At 51.7% G+C, this 19,856-nt stretch overlaps 1 protein-coding gene across 1 annotated transcript in view; it reads right to left on the reverse strand.

The window, feature by feature from the left end:
• Window positions 1–4,069: 4,069 nt before the first annotated feature.
• Window positions 4,070–19,856, reverse strand: part of ARID3B (AT rich interactive domain 3B (BRIGHT-like)) — a 48,386-nt gene continuing 32,599 nt past the window's right edge. Inside the window, exons 5-9 of the mRNA XM_008569641.1 lie at window positions 12,099–12,282; window positions 10,637–10,917; window positions 10,254–10,508; window positions 8,734–8,832; window positions 4,070–6,568 (exon numbers count right to left, since the gene is read on the reverse strand). Coding sequence (XP_008567863.1) covers window positions 6,411–6,568; window positions 8,734–8,832; window positions 10,254–10,508; window positions 10,637–10,917; window positions 12,099–12,282 — 977 coding nt within the window. The 3' untranslated portion in view covers window positions 4,070–6,410. The remainder of the gene's footprint in view (window positions 6,569–8,733; window positions 8,833–10,253; window positions 10,509–10,636; window positions 10,918–12,098; window positions 12,283–19,856) is intronic.

The raw sequence follows: 19,856 nt of genomic DNA on the forward strand, positions 1-19,856 counted from the left end.
GGCCTTGGGCACTGGGCTTTAGATATTTCAAAGTGAGTTTTCATTCACTTGTGGCTCAGATCACACTACAGTCCCCATTTCACAGACAAGGAAACTGCCCAGAGAAGGGCCCTAGGTCACACAGCAAAACACAGCTAAGTCCACTGGTCCCCTAACGTGTTCCAGAAAGGTGGTTTCTCATTTTGCATGACACATTCTGAGCTTGACAGCATGACCATCCTTAACAGCCCACAAGCAAGGCTGGCTTGGGAGTGGCACCCCCTCATGTTATCTGGCCGTTCTTCCTCTGAGCCCTCTTCCCCGCCCTGCTGTGTGTTCCTTCTTCCACAGATCTCTGTCACAGAGCCCTCCCTCCATCTACTCCTCAGCTGAAACAGACTTTCACAGAGCAGGGCCAGAACCTCTCAGGACCCAGCATCATTCTCTGTGGAGTTGTTCCATGACTCCACTCCAACCTTGAATGGTTGATCCTGGGCTGGGTACTGAGCCAAACTGTACAAGTGGGCCCCTTCCTGGATCACTGGACTTGGAGCAAAACAGTAGTCCCTCCAGGGCTGAAGACTGGACACATAAAACTTGGGAACCGTCAGCTGCCCTGTTTTTTACCATGTGGAAAAAGCTGGATTGCAGTGAGAGCGAATGGAGCCAATTCCCAGAAACTGGTATTGTGATGGAGAGATTTTAGTTCAGCCCAGGGGGTCTAACGCATGGAGAAGACATAAAGTTGACCTTTGGGGTGGTCTTCAGAGGGAGAGGAACACCTTCCATGGGCAGAGCTCCTAGGCTCTGGGCCCTTCCTGGGGTCAGCACAAGGTCCCAGGGGTCCAAGAATAAATCCCTCTCTGCTCTGCTTACACCGGCCTCAGTGGCTTTGGTTACTTGCTCACAAAGAGCCCTTGCCAAGCAAACATCCCGGGTACTGCTCCAAACTAGACTCCTGTCCTCCCGGAGGCCCGGGCATCCACCCTCAGCCCCCTGCCCTGCTCCCAGCGCAGCTGTTTGCCTGGCACAGCCAGGCCCGCCCCATCCCGCGAGGAGAGCGCCACCGGCTGGCCAAGCCGCCCACCGCAGCGCCGCTTGGCCGTCTGGTCTGCCCCGTATCTGCCGGGTCTGCGCCCACTCTCTGCGCTCCGCAGCCCCCACCCCTCTTCCCATTCCCGCTTGGTTCCTTCTCCCCTTCTCTCCAGCGGTGATTCCAAGCTCTTTCATAAGCCCCTCCGCCACCACTTCCCCTTTCCTTCTCGGCGGTGATTTCCACTCCCGCTTCACAGGGGCCCACGTGCGCTCCTGCCCTGCGTGCCGAAGCGCAGCCTTTCTGGGGGTCTCTCCCTCTCTGCGCTTTGCGGTCCGTTCCTAGTCATCCAGCCCCCTCGCCCCCATTGGCTCTGGGGGGCACGTGTCTCAATCCTGGCCAATGAGCGGGGGTGGGGGGTGGTCGGCTGCGTGTAGCCGGGAAAGCTGCTCTTTCGTCTGACAGAGGCCGCCCGGGTGACCCCCGGCTGGGCGCCCCGCGGCAGAGCGAGATCCGAGGACTGCCACCCTTCGATCCTCTGCCTCCCTTGGTCACCGCTCGGGCTCGTCCCTTCCCCTCCCTGAAGGGAGAACATGTGGAGAGGTTAATGGCAGCTGCTCTGGAGTCCACTCCCAGCTGCCATTCACTAGATATGTGACCTCGAGCACATTTCTGCTCTCCAGTTTCTTCATCTGCAACAAAATAACCGCCTCATAGGCCTGTGGGTGGAGTATTCCATGAAATAATGTGTGTGGAGTGGTTAGCACACACTCTGGGCTCTGCAGCCACTGAACTAGAACTCTGGCTCCTCTGCTCACTCGCTGTGGGACCTCAGGCTAGTTGCTCAACCTCTCTGTCTCATTTCCTCATCTGCAAAAAGGGAGTAATAATAGTCGCATGTACAGGATTAAATGAGTTAATTCGTGTAAAGAACTGAGAACAGCACCTAGCCCTCACCAGTTTCAATAATTGGTAGTTTCACAGCCAAGTTATTACCATCGTGCTGTGTGAATCTTTCTATCCATCTCCTGGAGCACAAAAATTAGGAGTGAAATTACAGGGCCCTAGGGCAAGAGCATGTTAAGCTTTATTAGGAATGCCAAGGAGGCTTCCGAACTGGTTAGACCAATTTACAGTCACCCTGCAATGCTCTTCATCCTCACCAGGACCTGGTATTGTATGATTTAAAAGTTTGTGCCAATCTGATGGTGTCAAATGGTTTCTTGTGCTTTCCCTGATTACTAGTGAGGTCTAACCATTTGTATTTCCTTTTCTGCCAAACACCCGATGTGACTTTGCCTCCTCTCCCCAATCCTTCTTTTCGCTTTTTGTCTTGAGTTGATAAGAATAAAAAATAAATCTGTTCTGGCTACCACTCCTTTGTTAGTTACGTATTGCAAGTCTCTTCTCCCAGTTTGTCTTTTCTCCAAGTTTATTTTTTATTTTTTATTTTTTGGCAGCTGGCTGGTATGGGGATCTGAACCTGCCAGTTTACTTTATGATACATTTTGAAAAACATTTTTTTGGGGGGGAGGCAAGGGGTTTAGCTTGAGAAATTCTTCCTTTTCTCAAAGTCAAGATTTTCTTCTGTCTTTTCTTTGTTGAATTGAAATGGAATGGAATTGCAGTCCTGGTGCCTTGTTCTTCCTGGATTCTCCATCTTGACCAGTTGCCTCGCTGCCACTTCCCCTGGGCACCCCAGTGTCCTCCACCCTCCCGTCAGTGTGTCCTGTTTCCATCTCAAATGTTTCTGGCCCCTGCCTCTGCTTCTTATCTCTCAGCTTTCTCCTAAATAGGCCCATTTAATCTCGTGGCACAGGAAGTTGTGAGGTGTGATACCAATGATTGGATACCAGTAACTGAAGTACTGAAGTGTCGGTCATTTCTTTCAAAAGATTAAAAATCAGCTTGAGAGGCTCAAGACTGTCACAATGTCACCCTCATTTTCTAGTACTTCAAAATGGCAGAGAAAGCAGTCCCTGCTAGCCCGCCTCAGAGGGTTGCAGGAATGGGTGCGGTGTATGTCATCACGGATGGAGGAGGTAACTAGCCATCCACCCAGGGCTTTGCCTCTCTGCGTTTCTTCAGGCTGTGCCCACACGAGTGTGCATCATGGCAGAGGGAAAGGCTGAGCACTTGGTCTAGGCCTCAGCTCCACAGGCAGTGTCCCACCCAGCATGTCGCCCAGCTTCAAGTCACCCTTATAGAAAAACCTCTCAGCCTATGCCCTGGTTAAAACACATCCTCTGATGTTCAGAGGATGGCACCCAAATCCCTTAGCCTGGGACCCAGGCCCCAGCCGTACTTTTTCCCAATTCCCCTCCCCTCAGCACTGGCCACAGTTTCCCAAGGCCTGGTCCTTTGATGCCACTAAATTTGCATGTGTATCAGTCCCTCTGCTGGAAATGCTCTTCCTTTACAGTCTCCAGCAAGCAAAATCTGACTCTTCCAGCTTTAGTGTCACCACCTTTGGGAAGCCCTCCAGAGATTCCTGAGTGAGCTGCTCCAGGTTCAATCAGCCCACCAGTAACCTACTGTTTAGAATCTCAGTCATGCTCTATCTAAAGAACCAGTCTCTATCTACATAGCCTGTGTCTCCTCCCATAGCGTCTGACCCAGCAGGAACTCAACAAGGGCTTGCTAAACCAAGAAGGCAATCCCCTGGCCCTGTGCCTGCCAGAACACTGATGTGACACCACTGGAATCAGCTGTGCTGATCAGGCAATGCCAGAGTGCCCTGCTAATACAGAAGATAAGTGGAGTGTGAGTGCTTTGGGGAAAGGATGGGTAAGCAGTAAAGATGAGAAGGTTAAGGAGAAATCAGTGGATTAGAAGAGCAATTAATTCAGTCCCTTTTCATTTTTTAATTTTAATTTTTTTTGGTGGCTGGCCAGTACAGGGATCTGAACCCTTGACCTTGGTGTTGCACGGTGGCATTGTAACCAACTGAGCTAACCAGCCAGTCCTAATTCAGTCTCTTTTTACTCTGAAGGATCTTGTCCAATCTGAAGGACTTTCCAATGGAAGAGTTACTCAAAGCAACTGAGAGAGACCTGCTTGTGTGAAGAGGTAGAGGTTTATTCAAATAGAAACATTCGAGAACATGTAAGATAGAAAATAACCACAACATATACAGACACTTGCTGCAAGAGGATGTCTGAGGTATTTATTCACTGCCTAGGCTACCCATGTGCTATCATATCACGTTTCTCCTGGTTAGAATACATATAAGATGGAAAGAGGAGAGGGGACAGAGATGCCCTGGCCAACTGCTGACCACATGGCCTTCAGAACTGCACCTTCAGGGAAAGCTCTGCTTGGGGGCATCTGCTGGCACCCCCACTCTCAGGCTTTCTGGCTGAGACCCTGCTGTTTTCTTTGTGGGCAGTGAGGGTTCACTTAGCAGTTGAGGTCTGGCAAGCTACCTGGGAAAAGGGAAAGGATCCAGTGACCAGAAAGACACAGTACCTGTGTCCCCTGGGTGGGAAGAGTCCATCCTTCGTGACCAAACCCCTGAGAAAGACACACTGGCCAGATGTCTGAGACACCTTCAAGTGGGCCCAGCGCCAGCCAACTGGGCTCCTCACTGGCACGAAATCCCAGATCTCTGTCCACACCCTGCATTCACCTGGTGGGGACGGTGTCTGAAGCCAGAAGAGGGTGGGTGCGGCTGTGTGCACATGCCTGAGCATGTGCACGTGAGTGTGAGCATGTGTGAGTGTGTGGAGGGCTGGGGGAGTGAGGGAGAAGATGCAGTCCAGGAGAGCTGCAGCTTACCAGGCTGAGGTATCTGTTTTGTGCTCAAGCTTCTGATTTCCCTTTCCTTTCCGAGACAGGACTGAATGTTAGCCGTGCCGTGGTCTCCCACTGCCACAGCCCAATGATGTCACAGTGGGTGGCATCTATTAACACTTTGGGGCTTACGTGATTGAGAGGTGAGCCTTGTGCAAGAATCACCTTTGCTTTATAATGCAGGAGCAACCTGCTCTACCCCAAGGTCCAAGGGGAGAGACAGAGCTCTCTCAGCATCTCCTCATTCCCTGGGGCAGCTCCACCTCCAGCAAGGAACAGGCCTCCATGGCCTGCCCATGTCCTGAGCTGGAAATGTTGAGTGAAGAGGAGATGCATGTCCTGCCCCCACCCTGGTCAGTTGGGGTTAGGGGTGTCGCAGGAAATGGGTCAAGGACCGTCTTCAGAACTGGTACGGCTTCAGGACCCGACCGGCGACAGTGGGTCTCTCCAACCCATCTCCTCCTGCCACAGTGATCCCTGAGTCATCTCTCCTGCCTGCCTCCCCAGCCTCCTCGCTGGGGCCGTAGGGAAGGCGGGAGGGGCTGGGGTACCAAATCACTTGCTTGGCTTAGGGTGTGATCTGTTTTCATATCTTTGGTGCTACAACAACAACAACAATAAAAATTTTAAAATAAAAAAACAAAAGTCAGCAAAACACATATAAAAAAGATTTCAGAGATGCAAATACTTCCTGAAGAATCAAACATTGACAATTACAAATCTGAGGTATTTCAATGAACCTGACATGGGCACATTTAGGAATGGTGGGACTGAGATGGCCCCATGAGAAGAAGGGGGGGCAAGGGACAAGTGGGCTGTTCTTGGGAGAGCTGGCCAACAAGGGCGAGTGGGGAGCATGAGGTCTTGGAGGGTCAGGAAAGGGTCAGGGTGAAGTGGGTGCCAGGGCCTGGGCAGCCCCAAGGTTCTGCCTTCCCCTAGCAAATGCCCAGTGGGCCCCAGGACCTAAAGACTGCCCTCAATGCTCTTTCTTGGGATCATTAAAACGGGATATGGGGCCCTGAGAATTGATCCCAGACTTGAATTTGAGGGACCCACATCCTTGGAACCAAACAGTAGGCAAGATGGGCTAGGAGGGCCCCATCCCACGCTCAGCAGAGAAGGGCCATGAAGGCATGCTCTTGGCTCCGAGTAGCCCCACATGGGAGTACAAGTTGAGGGACTGAGCAGGGGAAGAGACCCGTGACCCTGGGGTCGTGGCAGAAAGCAGGAGAAGGGAAATAAATTAAAGGAGAAGGGAAATGGAGGGCCTCCAGCCCCGTGTCAGCTTACAGATTGTCGATACACTGTGCCCCAGGATGGGAGGTGGCCAGAGAACCCTGGAGGAAGCTGGATGCCCGCACACCCCACCCAGTTCTCCAGGACACTCCCTGATTGGACAACGCTGCCCTGTCCTGTCCCTCCAGCCTCTCCCTGCCCCCAGAGTACAGCAGGACCTGAATGGAGCCTGGACAGACGGATATGGCCAACTCTCAACGTCTGGCCAAATGATGATTGACGTGGGCTCCGTGAGATGAGGTAAATTCTGTGCATCAACTTCCTTCGCTCTCGGCAGGAGAGTGGGGAGTGAGAAGCTGGATCCTGCCCATCAGAGGGACCAGCTGGTGGAGGGCTCTGCGCTGGGGGTGCCCCGGGATGAGGTAGGACTTGGGGAGCAGTGAGAGCTGCTGCTGCTGCTGCTGCCGGCGCTCTGTGGAGCTGACCCTGCCAGGAGGTGGACCACAGGCTTCTGGGCAAACAGCACACCTGGGGGGGGAGGGGATGGGAGAAGGGCAGACTTGGTTGAGCAGGTGTTTACCACTGGCCTAACCCTGCGCGTGGCTTTGCTCTAGACACTGTAGTAGGTACTGACACCAGAAGTCCCAGACTCCATCCTGCCTTTGGATGCTAACAGGCTGATGAGAGAGACAGAGAGGTAAACAGAGTAATGGTGCTGAAATGTCATAAATGCTCGGAGATGGATGTCCCAGGAACACCAAGATGGTTCTGGAGGGCAGGGAGGGCTGGTCAGGACAGGCTCCAGGGGAAGAGTGTGCCTGGGCTGTGGTAAGAAGGAAAAGTGACCAGTGTGAGAGGTGTAAACCTGCTAGGGCTGATGTGGGTTGTCTGGGCCGAGTAAGAGATGTTGACAGCAAGGGTCACTGCTACAGCAGCAGATGGGGCTGGAGAGGTGGGAGGCAGGGCAGTGGGGCATTGGGTGCCTCTTAGGAAGCTCGGGTGTCACCTGCAGGGGTCGTAGAGGACCTGAAAGTTTTGAGTGGGAGAGGGCCATCACGAGATCTGTGTTTTAGAACGCTCCCTGTGGGTTGGGAGGAATATGGGACAGGAGAGATATATATGAGAGAATAGAGAACAGATATAGACAACAGATGTAGATAAAATATAATATAGATATAGAGAATAGATGTAGAGGAGAAAATAGAGGACAGGAGAGCTGGGGGGGAGAGATTAGCCCTGAGAGGGTGAATATGGGGTGAGGGAGCTCTCGGAATGACCTCCAGGTTCTTCACCTGGCAGCTGCATCCCCACTGAGAAAGAGCACGGGGTGGGGATGAAGGCAGGTGGGGCAGGTGACTGGCTCCCCTCTCTCTAGGAGCTGGGGAGCCTTCGACTTCAGACCCTTCCCCATTCTGAGAGGGAAGGAAGAATTATCTCCTCCTTTCTCCTGGACCAAGGTCAAGATGATACTGAGATCCAGGCCCTGAACTCCTATGTCCCTGCTCTCTCCATGGACCCAATCCAAACCCCCAAACCTCCCAACCCCCAGCACTAGCAGAAGGCAAAGGACACCAGGCTTGACCTCCTCCAGGGACCTCCTGTGTCAGACAGAGGCTTCTGCATGTGGTCTGCAGACACAGCATGACAACGGGGGGGACTGGCTAGACAACCTGGCATTGCTGCTTCCCTGCAGGCTGCTTCCAAGGACTCTGTCCCTTCCCAGGCCCCACTCTTGACACCTGTGGCAGGTGTCCCAGCAATAATCCAGAAAATGAGGGGGGTCCCCATGAGGCCTGCAGGGTGGTACTGAGGGGGTGTAGCCCCCAGAACAGGAGCAAGCCTTGGGGAAACACCTCCCATTCTGATGGAAGGTGCAGGGCTTTAAACTCTCTCCACTGGACACCTGGCCAGGCTGGCCACCACCCTCCATGCCCTCAGTGAAACAGGTGGACGATGTCCTGGCCCAGGCCTGTGGTCCCCACTCATCAAGCTGTGCTCAACAAGAGGGGGCTGGATTTCTTCCCAATCTTGTCCCTAAACCAATGAAATGGGAGTGGGAAAGGATTGCTGTTTCTATGAATACCAAGTTGAACACGTTGGAAAGACTTGGTTAAGTGCTAAACCAATGAACAGACAAAAAACTGTTACCAAATTAGGTTTAGGGAGAGACAACTGTAAAAGGCTGGGGAAAATCATAAAAATATAGGCTGGTTCTGCTACACTCAGACTCCTTTGCCTGTGTCTCAGTCCTTGATCCATTTTAAAGAATGAGGATGACACATAATGTACTAGGAGCGTGTTTTATGAGAGGAAGAAAACAGCTGAACCACAGTCAGAGCAAGGAGGCTGGGGCATAGAAGACCGTGGTGGTGAGTGCTGGTTTAACCGACAATGCGATGTTTAGGGCACAGGTGTGGCACTGATTATGCACCCTCACATTAAACGATTATTTCAATTTATGAACCAGCCCCTGGCCCAAAAGGGTTAGGTGAAGGGATTCTGTCACAGTGGAAGGGGACCTGTTATCCTGTTGACAATCTCCAGCCTCTCCTAGTCCAGAAGGATCCTTTTACCTTTGGAACCCTGAAACTACATAAAAGGAGGCCACCCCTGGGAGGTGTTGGGACCTGAGGGCGACAGGCAGGACCGGGCAGGGAGCTGCACTGTGGCTGGCTGCTGCGCTGGGGCCTCACCTGCGTAGGTGGTGCCGTCGATGTCCACAGACATGTTAATGCTCCCGATGCTGCTTGTAGTCAGGTTCAGTGCTGCAGCCGAGGCCTCTGCTCTGTCTTCTGCAGAGGAAAGCAGGCCTGGTCAGGCCTTCCACAGCTCTCCTGTCATCATCTCTGCTGCCACCCCAGGTCACCCCAGGCCAAGGCCTCCCACTGTTAGAAAGCATCCATGTAACCACCTCCTGGGTGCGCGGTCTGGCAGGAGAACCCAGGCTCGCCAACTTCTTGTTGCTGGTTTTCTCCCCAAACCAGTCCATTTCCCCAACTCCCTCTGCTCTTGGAGAAAAGGGATCGCAGTTGGCGAGCAGGCTGACCCCGGCTCAACAGCTGCGCACTGCCACCGTCAATGTGATTCGGCAAGCACTAACCGAGCACCAACTATACATCAGACCCAAGAAATAAGAGCTCAACAAGACCCAGCCTCGACTTTGAGGACGCACCTTGCCCCTCACCCCCTTGACTGTGAGGCTCTCAAGGAGGGGGTCTACGTTTTCAGCACCTAGCCCTCCATGCCCACCTGGGCAGCTGGCATTTGTGGAAGGCTGAGGGTGCTGGCACACGGGGCCTAGGCCTGGCTCACCCTAGACTCTGCTCTTTCACCACAGAGCGAGCCAAGACTTCTTCCAGGTGAGATGCCTTTTATACTAGCCTCTGGCTTTGTGCAGCACCAGGGCGCCTGCCCCAAACAGCCTGGTACCTCCCAGCTTCCTTTCGCTCCTTACCCTGGGGATGCGGGGTGGGGAGGGGCTGCCTGGGAATACGCACCAGCTCCCTTCACACCTGACTCCTTCCCAACATGAGCTTATTCACATTCGCTTTGAGACAGAGTCAAGGGCAAGAATGGCACAGAGAATGGGAGTGAGGGGAGAGGGGAAAAGAGCAACAAGGGAAATGGAGGTGTGGCTCGGGAAGAGAGGGCGGGGCACTAAGAGACCTGGGCAGTTCTGCCCACCTTGTGCTCCCTCCTTCCTCTTCTTCCTGAGTGTCCCTGGCAGCCCTGCTCTATCTACCAGCCCAGGCCGAGGCAACCCTGCCCCCTCGCTGAGCCTCGGGAACGGGGTGTCTTCCTCCCAGACCTGACTGCAGTGCCCTGCTCTTGCCTATGTCCAGTGAGGCACTGGGGTGAAGGTTGAGCCCTTTAATTTAGAGAGATCAAAAGGCTGGGGAAGAGAGAAACACAGCAGCTGTCTCTGGAGGTCTCTCGCTCCTCCTTAAATAGGGCACCGCCTGAGGCAATTTCTGGTCCCCTAGAAAACCACCTCAGCTTGGTGAGCTGAGAGCTCAGTGGCCACAGAAACCCCATGGAGCACTCCTCTGGCTTCTAGACTCTCCAGGGGCCTGGAAGGCAGAACCTGGAGGAGCCCCTTCTAGGTCAGGAGTGTGTACCTTACCACCCCCCCTCCCACCAGTACCAGGAGATGTGAATGGGCCTGGACTGGAACTGGGGTTTGGCAGCATCAGGAAAGGGAGGACCTGCTCACCCCTGCCGTTGATCCTGATCTTCATGGGCAGCTGCCGCGCCATGCTGAACAAGTTGCGCTGGAAGGCCTGCTGCACCAGGCGCTGCTCCTCCTCGGACAGCCTGGACACCTTCTTCTCAGGAGGCTCCCCTGACTCCAGCCGCTCCCGCAGCTGCTCCAGCGTGGCAGTCCGGGTACTGACCTGCTGGCCTGCCAAGGGCATGGGCACAGCCAGGCGATTTGGCACAGGCACTGTTGTCACTGGGACTCCATCACCTGTTAAGGAAGTGGAACTGGACCAATCCCCAAATCGACCCTCCCACCCAAGAACCCCAATCTTGAACATGGGGAAACTGGGCTCCTGCTCTCCCTTCTCGCCCTTCTTCCCCAAGGGCCCTGCTGACCTTTCCTGAGAGTGGTTGCTGGGGATATCCGAGGGCTACTGGTATTGGTGCCACTGCTGGAGCCAAGCCCGAGGATGGGGAAGCGGATCTTGGGCGGGGAGAGAAGGGCAGGGGCCCCAGCGGCAGCAGCAGTAGCAGCAGCGGGTGAGTAGCCAAAGAGGGAAGAGCTGTAGCTGGGCCGCCGGCCCTCCCTCCGGTTGCCATCAATGGCTGCCTGGAGCTCGGCTGGGGAGCTTAAGGCTTTCTTCTCACACTCATAGGCATACAGATACTTCATGTACCTGGAGAAAAGGAAGGAAGCAAGGAGAATCATCCAAAATATAGTACCAGAGACACCCGGTGTAAGTTGATGGGTCTTGGAAGCAGCTTCTGTTGGGCAGGCCCCTAGGGAAAAGGTTTGCAACCCTGGTGCACTTGGCAGAAGAGACAAGTCAGGGATTGCTAGACACTGCCCCAGACTCCTCTAACTGCTACTCAGTCCTAATCATTGCTCAAATTTGAAGCATCCTTCATTAAGGGAAATGAATAACATCTTAGCTAATGTTTTCACATTTGTTTTGGTGCCTTTTCAGTACCTGGGAGAATTAGGCCCATGTATTGCAATGTCTTTCTGGCTCCTTGATACCCTAACCATTGTCAGACAGTCAGAAATAGTTCTCACTGTGCATGGGACCTAAAAGTGCTGTCCTTCTTTGTGTCATATGTCCCAAGAAGCAGTTCTCTACTCTGCTAGTCTGGTTACAGCTCTGTCCCCAACTTCTGCTGTAATAGTTCCGACAGACAAAACCCTTCTACTTTTCAACAAGGCCACAACATGCTCCCTAACTGAGTCAGCTGTTCATTCCATATTCTTCACAGAGCAACTTCCAGAGCAGTAGGAAAGAACAGATTGCCCTCTGGCCCTCATTCTCTAGTGCTACCCTTGGTTTCACTGCTTCCATCCCCCTGTAATTAACTCAAATGGTGACAAAAATAGGTCACCAAGCCAATGGGGCCTGACTGATTGCCTTCCTCCAGGTCGTCTGTTGCTGGGCAAGCTGAAGGTCAGGTAAAAAGGGCCACGTGGGGTGGAGGTGTTGTTTGGGAGACAATGTCCTGGAAAGAGTGGATTTTAGAGACAGAAGCCCAGGTTTGAATCTCAGCTCTACCACTTACTGGCTGGTATGGACTTGGCCAAATTATTTAACCTTGGAGACTTTTTTTGTAATTTGGAAAACAAAGACACACCTACTTTACAGGAATGACAGCGGGGTTTAAACGAAACAGAATGACAAAGTACCAGCACAGGAGACACGAGGTAAATGGGGGCTCTTGTGATTACCTGATTCAGTAAGGGATTTATCTCAGATAGCTCCCCACTGTTTCAGGATTTCCACTCATCTTGCTAACTATACAGTGGAATTTCCTTCCTTCCTCTCTTTTCTCCAGCCTCGGCTTCATTCCCCTGGCTCTGGCCACTCACTGGGTCCTGAGGGTGAAGGCGGCGCTGGTGATGGACGTGGGTAGGTTCAGGCCTTTGGTGATCTCCCTCCAGATCTTCTTGTTGATGATCTCCACCAGGCCCCCCTTCTCCGTCACCAGCTTATACAGCATGTACAGGTCCAGGATCTGCTTGGCCATGATAGGAATTCGGTTGATGGGGGTCCCTGTGATTGTCCAATGAGAGAAACAGAGGGTTGTGTCAGCATCAAGCTGAGAAAGAAGCATCTGCGTATGCTCACCTTTAGCTGAGTTTGAAACAACACTCACGAATCTGCTTAGATGTGTAATTTGACTCAAACTCCCTAAACCTAAAAGCTATGATTAGTTGTCAGTTTTCTTTGAGATGAGCAAGACAGGTCCAACTCACAGGCTGTGTGGCCTTGGGCAAAACACTTAACCTCTCTGTTTCTGATTTTTCATTTAGGGCTGGACTAGATAATTGCAAAGGTGGCTCTTTTTTTTTTTTTTTTTTTTTGCTAGCAGTACAATTCCAGATTATCTCCTAATGATTTGGCAACTTACAGTCCTCTGGTGCTATCAGACTCCATTCTCTCTGGTGACTCTCAGTGCAGTTTGTAGTAGTGTGCTCACCTGTACACTGCCTGCTTTCTCCTCTCCTGCTGCAGGATGGAGAAACTGTTTCTTTCTCTCCTGTGTGCCCTGCCATGTCAAAGGAGCTGCTGGACACACAGGTCTCCAGGGGAATGAAAAGCCACTCAACAATTCTCCCCACACTAATCACTCCACCCCCTCCCTGGCTTCTAAAAGAGGGAGCGTCAGAGCAGCTTCCTCCCACTGGCCTCAAGGGGAAATGAGAGGAGTCAGGGACTTGATTAGGAAACCTGGCACCGAGCAGGAAGGTCTACTAATGAGCACCAGGGGATGTTAAAGGGGGGCGGGACCAGGGTCCTTTCACAGCCGGCTGGGGCTGGGATACTCGTCAGGAGGCGTGATGGATGACTGTCATTTGGCAGCCTCAGGATTAATGATCTGGAGGTCAGAGGGGAGAATTCCACAGGGAAGGGTCACCGTCCCGGGCAGGGTTTGAGACTTGTTGCCTTTTGATGGCAAACTCCTTCTACTGTATGCAGGCTGCTGCTCCTCCGCCTTGCCCCCTCCTGCTATCCCAATCTCACTGAGCTGCCTAGTGGACATCAGGCCAGCTTGAGACAAGAACTGTTAGCTTCTGCTCCTCCCGCTTCTTTCCCTAAATCCCTAAAGGAACAGCAGTTTTCTTCTCAGCCCTGAATGTCAGCCTCACAACTCAGGCCAGATAATTGAAGCCAGAGAATGGAGTGAAGGGCCCCACATTTATCAAAGGGAAACACCATGAACAAGGACATGTGGGACTACTGTGGCAGGACCAGGCCTTTTTTCTAATAAAGGGAGGGAGGTGCCAACCTTGGAGACCTTTGTCCTGACCAGCTGGTCTTTGGAGGGTCAAGGACAGAGGGGTCATGGAGTTAGATTCAAAACTTCGTAAGTAAAATATCAGGACTATTGTTCGACTCCCATGACAGACAGCTCATATGTTGGTTAACTTCTCTCTGTGCTGTTCTGGACAGTAGACCTTATTCTCACCATAAAGACAAAAGCCTGATGCAGCAGAACTGCTCCCCTGGCAGGACAGGGCTAATGTCGACCTCCTCTGGGAGGGCCGTCTGCCTGAGCACACTCCTGGCCTTGGCAAGTTCACACTTTCCACAGCATCACCTAGAGAGTCTGGAAGGACTGCTCCCAAGGTCCCCTCGCATAGTCCCCCTAAGTTCACATTTCCAGGCATTCCCAGGGCACCTTCACATGTGTGACCTGTTCACTTCCAAGTCAGAATGTTCACCCTGAGCTCACCACCATCCTATAGACTAGCTTCCTTTCCCCATCACTTCCATTTTTCCAGGACCACCATCAACAGAGTCAGTCCTGGCTCCTCTTCTCTTCTTATCACCCACGTTTAGGTTGTTAGGATGTCCCGCCGACTCTTCCTTTGAGGTAGAAGGCATCTTCCTTTCCGGCCTGTCGCCACCACCCTGGACCAGGCCCTCGTGGGTTCACAATCAAATGGCTGCGACCTGCACACCGCTGCCAGACAGTCTCAGTAAAATATTACTTTCACCACAGTACTCACCTCCTTGTTTAGAAACCCACAAAGCCTCTTAATGCTTTCCTATCCCATTCCATGCATCCAATCACACGACCCATGTCCCTCAACACTCCCTTGAAAGATCACATATGAAGTGTCCCGAGCACATCCCTACAACTCACTCTCACCCCAGTGAGTTGGGCCTTCTCACTACCCAGCTCATTTCTGCCTCTACTGTACTTTCCCTCCTCCAGCCTAAAATGACCTGCCTCCACTCAAATTCTCCACTGTCCTTCAATGTCCACTCCCTCCGGGAAGAATTTTCTTTTTCTTTTTTTCCTTTTTGTCTTTTTTCGTGACCGGCAACGGATCGCAACCCTCAGTGTCGTGCCCGTACCGGACCGGGACCGGCAACGGGATCGCAACCCTCGGTGTTGCCCCCGCTCCTCGCTCAGCCAGTGAGCGGCCGGTCTATATGTGGGATCCGAACCCTCGGCGGGAGCGCCGCCGCACTTCACAAGCGGCGCACTGTAGCAGTGCGCCACCGGGCCAGCCCCACCATCAATAGCTTTAAGTGTCTAATGCTGATAGCCCTGAACAGAAGTCACCTCCTCTCCAGTCCTAGCATGGGTCATTAGGGTCATGACCCTTGTTAAATAGATGGAGGAAACTGAGGCCTAGAGTGGTTTACCTCTTTGCTCCTGGGTCCCACAGTAACAGGACTAGAAACAGGAGGTGAATGAATGGAGAGTTGGGGATTCTGAGAAGGTAAAGAAACCGTTACTCATACAGTAGGGCCAAAGGGAAGGAGGTAGAAACAGGTGCTAAAGAGCAGAAGGTGGCCGGGTGCGTGGTGTACACAGAGCAGATGTGACTGAGTGTGTAACCAGCATGGTGGAGCTTGTCCAGCTGAGGAAGTGCTGCCTTCCAGGTCACCTCGGAGAGCCAGATACTACATGGCTTTGGAACTCATTTGTAAACAGCATTCAGAGCCCACACTATTTTCTTCTAAATCTCTTCAATGGTGGTAAGTCTTCAAACATAGAGAATGCATTTTACTTTTAGAAATAGTCATCAAGGTCTGGCTGGTTAGATCACAGTTGGTGTTATAACACCAGGTCAAGGGTCTGGATTCCTGTAACAGCCAGCTACCAAAAAAAGAAAAGAAAAGAAAAAAAATGGTCATCATTCATTTGGCGGCAAGCCAAATGAAGAGGATGAAGGGACTAGGCTGTTCATACTGTTTCTGATTGAATAGGAGGTATGGACATAAATCATGTCAGATTTGCAAGTGTGGCTCACACTGCCTCTGAAGGCAACTCCCACAAGAGGAATTACAAATTCATTCTGAGTAGTCACTGGACTAAATGCTAAGCCATTTGAGATGGCTTCTTTGAAGGACAACATTACTACATATGTAGAAACTTCATTAAAAAATTAGCCTCTGTATAGACGCAGAGTGTGACTGTGTTTGAGAACTGCCTAGGGCCAGAGAGACAGCGGTACGTACAGGACCTGAGAAGGCGAGGATGGGCAAGAGCGGCGTCTGAAGTCGAGGCTGCAACCTAACCAGTAAGTGACCTCCTCCCAGCACCTCCAAAGGGCGGCACAGCCGCCCTCACACCACAGAGCAACTGCAGGCAAGAGGTGCACTGGCAACCCTGCTGGTGGCCCCTGCTCTGTGCCAGCCCCATCGTGGGCGTCCCGGGGATCCTGCTTTCCCTCGCCCCAGAGTGGGCTCTCCTCATACAGACGCACGTGGCCTAGCCAGGCACCCTGGTTCCACAGATCAGGTCGATATGGAGATCAGGTGCTTTCTCCCCTGTGGTTGGTTCTCTGTGAAACCGTTAAAGGTGGCTCTTGTGTAGGCTGATCCCTCAGTCCTGTAGGAACACACCTGAGGCTATTAGGGCTAGCTCTACATAATGGTGTGGTTTTCTCATGTTATCCAGATGATCTGGACACAAAAACCTGCCCTGGCTTCAATTCCTCTGACAAGTAAGAGAGGCAGAATCCTCAAGTTGGTCTGTCTTGGCAGTTTGTTTTATGCTGCTTAATGAGCCTGGTAGCCATTTCCCTTGTCCAAAGGAGAATCTCTGTGGAAGAAAAGTGGGGAGGGGGCGGCCAACTAGCTCAGTTGGTTAGAGTGTGGTTAGAGTGTTGTAACACCTAGGTCAAGGATTCAGGTCCCAGAACAGGCCAGCTGCCAAAAAGAATTAAAAAAAGAAAGAGATGGGGGGAGAAGGCTTTTTAGCTGCATTTACCTGCCTGAATGAGAAGCAATAGAAAATACTGGGGAGTGGGCATGGGGGATGGACAATTCAGGCCTCGGTTTCCCTATCTGTAAAATAATTAGACTAAATGGCTTTCAGTTCTAAAGTCTATGAGTCTACAAATAAAAAAATTAATACAAAAATTGGTAGTTGTGACTATTACCAAAGGGAGGGTGACCTGTTTTTAAGAGCTTGTCTGAATTATGAAATAAGGTTGCCAAGCGGCCTTCAAACAAATGGTTTGGGATCTTCTCCTGCGAAGGGCCCCTGTGTGGCTTAAGACCAGGTCTATGAAGTTCAAGTCCACAAGCAATGGCTCCTTCTCCAGCCTTTCAGGGAAGGGGGCGAGGGGTCTCTGGCCTGCTCTCTAGGCTGTATTATTTCTTTCTCTAAGGAGGCTCTTCACCTAAGAGGGACAGACGTCTGTCCACAATGAATGCAAAAGCAACCACAGAGGAAGGAGGCAAACACCCTCTGAAGAGTGCTCTTTGTGGGTCACTGGTGGAGGCCCTGCAGGAGACCGAATCTCTGCCACTATCATGCCTCCCCAAGTGGGGGGAGCACCTGATGGGGAAGCCTGTAGACTGTCAGTCACTGCTATCAAAGCAGGAGCCACGATTGAGGGTAATTAATCATGCTCTCCCTGACAGGAATCCAGGGCCTTATCTGTACCCCAAGAAATGCCACTGGTCTCTAGTTCCCTTCTCAATAAAGGAGACTGACAGTTGCAACAAAGAGGCCCCTTATCAGATTTCAGCCAGAGAGCCTGAAGCAGCCCTAGGGGGACAGATGTAAAAGGCTTTTATGAGGGCCAAGGACCCAGGGAAGCAGCCAGGACTCGACGTGTGGGGTTTAACCCTTGTTGGTGGGAATGCCAGTGGGCACCAGCACTAACAGGCTGAAGGTGTGATTGGAGCTCCCAGTGTAGACACAGCTGACAAAAGCTGCTCCCTGGACTCTACTTTCCTTCCCACCACTCAGACAACAGAAAAGTACCTGAGGGTAGGAGTGAGGGCAGAGGAGAAGAAATGGCCTCCTCTGGCTGTACAAAGAAGAGAGATGGCATGAATGGTAGAGGGTTAGCCACTTCCTCCCCAGCATGGAGAACAGGCATGTTTCAGTAAAGACCAGAAGCAATCAGGGGCAGGGACCCCAGACAGACTCACGTGGCTGCCTTCCTGCCTACTGGTGAGGGGTGAGGGCCTAGGACCCAGGGCGTGGCCCTGCCGGGGACCTTCGCTGCTTTTCCCTGGCTTTAAAAAAGATCATTAATCATTTCCAGAGCCTGACTGTCAAGAAAGCTAACCAGGGAGCCGAGAAGAGTTCAGACCCATGGTAAGCAGGGAATATGCACAGGCAGGCAGGCCTCCTGACCATTCCTCTGCATATTAACTCCTGCCCTGCTCTAGTCCTGCTCCCCAGGAACAAGCAGAGAAATGACTGGTGATTCCCCCCGACTTCTTTATGCAGAAAATACCTCCCCACTGGGAAACTGGGTAGCAGTGTCTGGAAGTCTGCAGTGAAGTTTGTGGTCAGACTGTTCCACAAGACAGGGTAGACTTAGGTATCCTCAGCCCTCTTCTTCCAATTGCCCACTGAGGAGGTCTAACATACAGTATGGTACACTAGTCTTGAGTACACAGCTCACTGGATTTGTACTCCTATACGCACCACGTAACCATCCCTCAGATCAAGATACAGAACATTTCCAGCGCTCCAAAAGACTCCCTCATGCCCCTTCCCAATCAATATCCATCCCCCACCCCACCTGCCCTGGAGGTAACTATTATTCTGACATGTATTTTCTTGAACTTTATATAAATGGAATCATATTGTAAATATTCTTGTGTGTCTGGCTTCTTTTGCTCAACATTAGGTCTGTGAGAGTCATCCCAGTTGTGTATAACAGTACTTCATTCTTTTTCACTGCTGTGTATTCCGTTATGTGACTGTACCACATTTATTTATCCATTGTACTACTGATGGACAATTTGAGTACTTTGAAGTTTGGGGCTATAATAAATGGTGCTGCTATAAATATTTTTGCATGTGTCTTTCATTGAGCATAAGCACTCATTTCTGCTGGGTTTATAAACAGGAGAAGAATTGATGGGTAACAGGGTCAGCATATTTAGTAAATACTAACAGATTTCCAAAGTGGTTGTATCCATTTATATTCCCATCAGCAATGTATTGGAGTTCTTGTTGCTCTCTACCCTGGAACGCTAATTTTAAACTCATCACCTTTTTTGATGCTCCACCTTGGACTAACTGCTTTAGTTGAAGTTCAACAGTATGTTTGATGCTGTATTTCACTATGGTTAATAATAAAATTATGGCTATGAATGAGCCATCTCTCTTCTTTAAAAACTGCATTCAGGGGCCGTGCCCGTGGCTCCCGCCACGGGTTCGGATCCTATATAGGGACGACCGGTGCGCTCACAGCGCTCACTGGCTGAGCGTGGTGCGGCCGGTCTCAAAAAGGACAAAAAAAAAACTGCATTCAGGGGCCGTGCCCGTGGCTCCCGCCACGGGGTCGGATCCTATATAGGGACGACCGGTGCGCTCACAGCGCTCACTGGCTGAGCGTGGTGCGGCCGGTCTCAAAAAGGACAAAAAAAAAACTGCATTCAGAAGAGTTGGCCAAGGAGTAAGGTGAACTGTTGGGTCTTCTCTGCTTTGCCTACTGTAGGATCAACACACCCGGCTGTCTCTCCAGGAAAGGGGGTGGAAGGCTGGCCAGGGAGGGGCACACCTCAAGGGCCTGCTGGCCTGGGCAGTGCATGGCTGTCTGAGCTTCCACTGCCATCCATGCCACAGGGTTCTTGAGATCCAGCAGAGCTTCCCCACAGCTAAGAGCCAAACCCTCACTTCAAACTTTCTCTATATCGCCGTTGGACAATTTATTGAACATTGGCTCACCTTGGAACAAAAAAGGCAAAACTATCAATAACTCCATTTTACCATGTGCTAGAAATAGCAAGAAAAGATTCTGAAGCGGAAAAGGCTTAATATAACGACAAAAGTGGACTATTCAAATTAATCATGCCTTTCAGAAACCGGGTTCCCTTCCCATTATCGTAAATAACCAAGTATTTGTAGGGTATTAAATGACTATTAAAAATGGAAAAACTGGGGCCGGCCCGTGGCTCACTCGGGAGAGTGCAGTGCTGATAACACCAAGGCCGCGGGTTCGGATCCCATATAGGGATGGCTGGTTGGCTCACTGGGTGAGCGTGGTGCTGACAACACCAAGTCAAGGGTTAAGATCCCCTTACCGGTCATCTTTTTTTTTTTTTTCCTTTTTGTCTTTTTCCGTGTCCGGCAACGGATTGCAACCCTCAGTGTCGCCCCCGTACCGGACTAGGACCGGCAACGGGATCGC

The sequence above is a fragment of the Galeopterus variegatus genome, unplaced genomic scaffold, assembly GCF_000696425.1.
Source record: "Galeopterus variegatus unplaced genomic scaffold, G_variegatus-3.0.2 Scaffold522, whole genome shotgun sequence".
In the NCBI taxonomy this organism is placed as follows: Eukaryota; Metazoa; Chordata; class Mammalia; order Dermoptera; family Cynocephalidae; genus Galeopterus; species Galeopterus variegatus.